The 5,038-nt window shown below is 39.7% G+C and overlaps 1 protein-coding gene across 1 annotated transcript in view; it reads right to left on the bottom strand.

Moving 5' to 3' along the window:
- Positions 1-4,129, bottom strand: part of LOC139390826 (cyclin-dependent kinase 14-like) — a 211,148-nt gene extending 207,019 nt beyond the window's left edge. Inside the window, exon 1 of the mRNA XM_071138227.1 lies at positions 3,709-4,129. Within this exon, the coding sequence (XP_070994328.1) occupies positions 3,709-3,802 (94 nt within the window). The 5' untranslated portion in view covers positions 3,803-4,129. The remainder of the gene's footprint in view (positions 1-3,708) is intronic.
- Between the last annotated feature and the right edge of the window lie 909 nt (positions 4,130-5,038).

The following is a 5,038-nucleotide window of genomic DNA, read 5'->3' as shown; positions in this document are numbered from 1 at the left end:
TAGTCCCAAAAGTGCACACCCCACCCAAATGTCATTCTAGGCAGGCTTAAGCAAACGCTAAAAGTACATTTGAAAGATTTCAAACAATATTTGAACTCAGGTGTGGCAGGGAAAGATCAACACAACACTAGCAGCCCATTGTTGTGACTGAGGAGCTCTTGTCTTCTCTCTCCACTATAAATATAATTACAGGAAGTCATAGTGATTGCACTGGACAGCTACATTCTTTGTATTTCTGAAAAGGAAGGTAAACAACGCTGTGTTGCCGGTGTGATTGTTTCCTCCTTGACAGCTAGATGTACTGTATGTTACATTCAGTGCCAACCAGATCTTATCTTTAGCTTTGTTTTTAACTGTGAAAGACAAACCAATCCACTTTGTCTGGGAAGAGTGCTGAAAAATGCTTTTTGGAAACATAGCCTAGTAAATATCTTTTCAATTACAAAGTTCTCATAACGAAGTCAATAATAATTATCTGATTGGAGGTTGGTCCCTCTCCTTATTCGGGCCGTGTTCGGCGGTCGGCGTCACCGACCTTCTAGCCATCGCTGATCCTCTTTTCATTTTCCTTTGGTTTTGTCTTGTCTTGTATCACACCTGGTTTCAATCCCATTCATTACATGTTGTGTATTTAACCCTCTGTTCCCCCTCATTGTCCTTCTCGGTGATTGTTTGTTTGTAAGCATTGTGTAAGTTATGTTCTGGTGTGCCACGGGTTTTGTACCCACTTGTATGATTTTGTATATTTTGGTTTTCTGAGTTTGTGAGCACTTATTAAACTGCTCCGTTTTATACGAAGTTCGATCTCCTGCGCCTGACTTCCCTGCCACCAGCACGCACCCTTACAGGGTATCACAACTAATCTGTTACAATGAGACAGGGGAAGTTACAGATGGGAGTAACGGTATTTTGTTTGGCCTTGATGTAAAATGACTTATTCATGTCAATGGCATTGTTTTGAGGCAGAGTCATCTAGACACAGAGCCAAAGAATTGCATCTTTCTCATCATAGAACAGAGACACATAAATGACAGGAGAATTTCCTCACTGAAGAAAACACAGCAGGATCATTACAACTACAGTGAATGGGGACTTGAGTCAATACACAAGACTCTGTAGCATTGTTATTTAGTTCGAACACTCCTTCACATACATATAAGTCTGACATATTGAACATTTCCAAAACAGAACTAAACATGGACCCGTATTCTAGAACATAAATATAAGATACTGTAAATGATATCATCTGTCTACAAGTCACTGTGCTACACCATGGTAAGGAGGAGCATAGAAAAGAAAGAATGGCCTACATCAACTGCATGCATTTCTGATCATCAAGGAAAGAACTGTGTGGGAGTCGTACAACATAAAGGGAGACAAACAGGGAGACCGTTTTTGCCCAACTTCACATCGAAAGTAAATAAGAAAAAACAAATACTCTCACATCTCAGAAACCCAAATCAGCCCATAACTTCTACTGCTTTCCTTTATATCCTACATGAAACATATCCCCCTTGAAGCTACAACTAAACTAACCCCCTTAAATCACTCAGGCTACATTTGCATTCCATGCTTATGGGATGAATGTGAATTTGTGAGCAGAGGAACAAGCTAAAATAAAAATGCATGCCATTCCCTTTCCAAACGAAGACAACAAACGATGCAACGTTTCATCCATGTGGGATATATATATTCATTATTCAACAGTAAAGCAAGTTATTATTTATGGTGACAAAGTAACATATAAAGGTTAAATAAAACGTGTTTTATATATATTGACATATACAGTAGGCCAGGGTTCGGCGGTCCATGGGTGATTTTATATTTTTGAATAAAATCGTACTTTTTAAAAATGTATTATTGTTATTATTGTTGGACATAAAAAGAGTGATTTTAATTTAGGAAATCGGTTCCAAAGTATTCCCACACAAAATACAGAGATATACAGTGTATGCGACCGTGTACAAATGTAAGCAAGGTTTGAAATTCTTATGTTTTAGTCAATTTGCAGTCTACAAATTATTTGTAATTATGTTCCGGGCCCCTGGCCATCTGCTCAAGAAAAAATCAGCCCGTAGCTGAATCTAGATGATCCCTGAAGTAGGCCAACAGTCTCATCCCAGCTAACCTCAGCTAAGGTCAGAAGTCTGCATTGTCATAGCGATGTACTGTAAATACACAGTAAGAGTCAAAAGACAAGCATAGAGTTGTGAGTTTACAGATCCTACTGTACATGAGCTTAGCACAGTTAGCAATTGACATGCAGGGTGGAAAAAATGTGCTGTTCTTTCAAAAACAAGGACATTTCTAAGTGACCCCAAACTTTTGAACAGTAGTGTAGGTTAAAGAATTAAGGTTAGGGTTAAAGGAAGGGTTAACTAGAAGGGTTAAGGTTAGTATTAGGGTTATGGGGAAGGGTTAGCTAACATGCTAAGTAGTTGCAAAGTAGCTAGACCTTTCCACCCCGACCAAACACCCTACATTCATTTTTTTTTTGCCATAAGTAACAATCTGTCTTATGTAATCATACCAAAGGTAACATATTGTACTAATTTGAGAGTCCAAAATGTTCAATTACTATGTTACGTCTAGTCTATGAGACCAGGCTGAACTATGATGTGACATTGAGTGTGAGCGTATTATTAGGACATGTATGGAAATAATAATATTGACTGGTATATAGTAAGGACGTAGCATTATGACTTGGTTAACAAGAAGCCCAACTTCTCTAACTAAGCTGTAATGCTCTTTGTTAAACCGTCTGTGAAACACAGACAGACAGTGAGTGATCAATCAATGCCTATATAGTGCAGTGCACCACGTTGATGCAGATATCAGCAGCAACAGTGACCAATATGGACAAGGACAATCCATGCAGCAGAAAAGTCAATGCCGACCTTTTTTTCATGCGGCCTCATATTGGTAAATGTTTCCTCGTCTTGTTGCATCTGAGCCTTTAATTTGGGGGGAGATAATATATAGCAGTCGTCTACATACGGAGTGATTAGTGGTGAGCCTTTAATGCACCAAACCGTATAGACCAACACCGGGATGAGAGAGAGGAGAGAGAGAGAGAGTAAGAGAGAGAGAGAGAGAGAGAGAGAGAGAGAGAGAGAGACAGAGAGAGACAGAGACAGACACAGAGAGAGAGAGAGAGAGAGAGAGAGAGAGAGAGAGAGAGAGAGAGAGAGAGAGAGAGAGATGCAGTGTGTGTACCTGCTTAGATGCCTGAGTTTACGCACGCGGGCCATTTGGATAGCAAGCTTCTTCCAGTTGTACAATAAGCACATCGGCAATTACCTGATGTTTTATATGGCAGTAATGATAACACTCAATATTAACTAGCCATTTACAATATTCACATAGCTAATATCATATTAGTATTTAGAATGCAATCTGGTTAATATAATTTACGGTCACAGTGTAACAATGTGTTGAATGGCAGCAACACAATGACAGTTATTGCCATAATGCATCATCGTAATGTTGTAAAAGTGATTGCCACCAGTGTGAAACCACCGCTGTTTTTTTTGTGTAAAGCTTTTTGTAATAGTGAAATTCCGCTATCGTCCCAACTAGCTGGGGTGGACATTATTAGAATAATGTAGTTCCCTAGGCTACAGCAGCACCGTTTTCCATAACCTTTAGTACTGCGATAGGCTATGCATTGTTTCACTATAACCGCTACAGTCGGGGTAGGCTACTCACCTATGCGACTGAAGCTCTCTGACAAAGTTCTTCGCAACTTTTTCATTTTGCCGATTTTTTCAGCAGGTTGCGAAGCTGGCATCAGGTCACACATCTTGATGGTTGGACTGCAGCAGACAGTGGTCTTCACAAAACTGGAGAGGAGCGCAGAGTTCAAACCAAGGGGGTCTCCGTTCTACTACGATGTCAAGAAACAGGAAACGTTTATGCTAACGCTTTTGTTTTCAAAAACACATTGGTGTACTCTTCTCAGGTTTTCTTTGTATCCAACTACATTTCTAAAGTCGGAATTTGCCACAAGATGCCGAGTATGAAGCTGTAAAATAAAACATGCGCTGGCTGATATTCTCTGTTCTCTCTCTGAAACTGAACGGGTTGTTGAGTTCTTTCTTTCTCCCAGTCTCTCTCTCACTCACTCTCTGCTCTGCTCCCCTGCAATCTGGTTGTCATTTTTGGGATTCTCTCTCTCCGGTTTGCGAGAGGGAAGAAAAAAACATTCTCCAGCAGAGCTACAAACCCCGCCCAGGATACGCAACGATTGGCCTACTAAGAACATGGGATTCTGTGATTTGTCAATGATCTATCAATCATGCTTTTGTGCCGCTCGAATACAAAAAAAACATAAAAAATTATTTGCGTAGGGTTCATAGCCCAGGGAGTCCGCTGTTCAGATAAAAGTAACTCACAAAAAGTGAAAGTGTGATGGCCTACAATACTGTGGCATTTAGCCTACCACAATTAGTTTGGCTATTGTTGATTTATCAAAAATATCTCTTAGCCAATGATGCAAATAACCTAACAATAACAATTATATCAAATAGGATCAGGAATGTCTTCCAAATATCCTTTGTTTAAAAATATTATTGGATTATTTGATGATTTCATTGTAGTGTTGGGTGGTGTGAAGGGATGTTTGGGAAGTAGGCCTAGCCCAAGTAGGAAACCGTTGGAATCTATTGAAACTGAAGAAAAAAATGTTTTTATCACAGGCTCTAATGCTTTCTGAGAGGTGTCGAACTTGATATTAGGCCTATAATTTCTCTTAATTTTCATTACCAAAGGACATGATGAGTCAGAGGGCATTACCAGTCTGCCACATATGCGCATTAAGCCATTTGGCATCTCCAAATGATTGGTTACACATGGAGTCATACATTTATTGGATTAAGCAAACGCACAGATGCCAGTTTACATTTGATATATTTCTGCGTCAACTCCAAAGACAACTGTTTTCCCCACCTAGTTTCCCTTGGTGGTGCAAATCTCCACCGAGAACCTTGATTACCGAGGACCTGGAGAATTAAACATGAAACAAAGCTGAGTTCAAACG

This window comes from Oncorhynchus clarkii, chromosome 3 (genome assembly GCF_045791955.1).
Source record: "Oncorhynchus clarkii lewisi isolate Uvic-CL-2024 chromosome 3, UVic_Ocla_1.0, whole genome shotgun sequence".
NCBI classification, from domain to species: Eukaryota; Metazoa; Chordata; class Actinopteri; order Salmoniformes; family Salmonidae; genus Oncorhynchus; species Oncorhynchus clarkii.
Note: the sequence above shows the minus strand (reverse complement) of the source record. Positions and strands in the feature narration are given on the sequence as shown.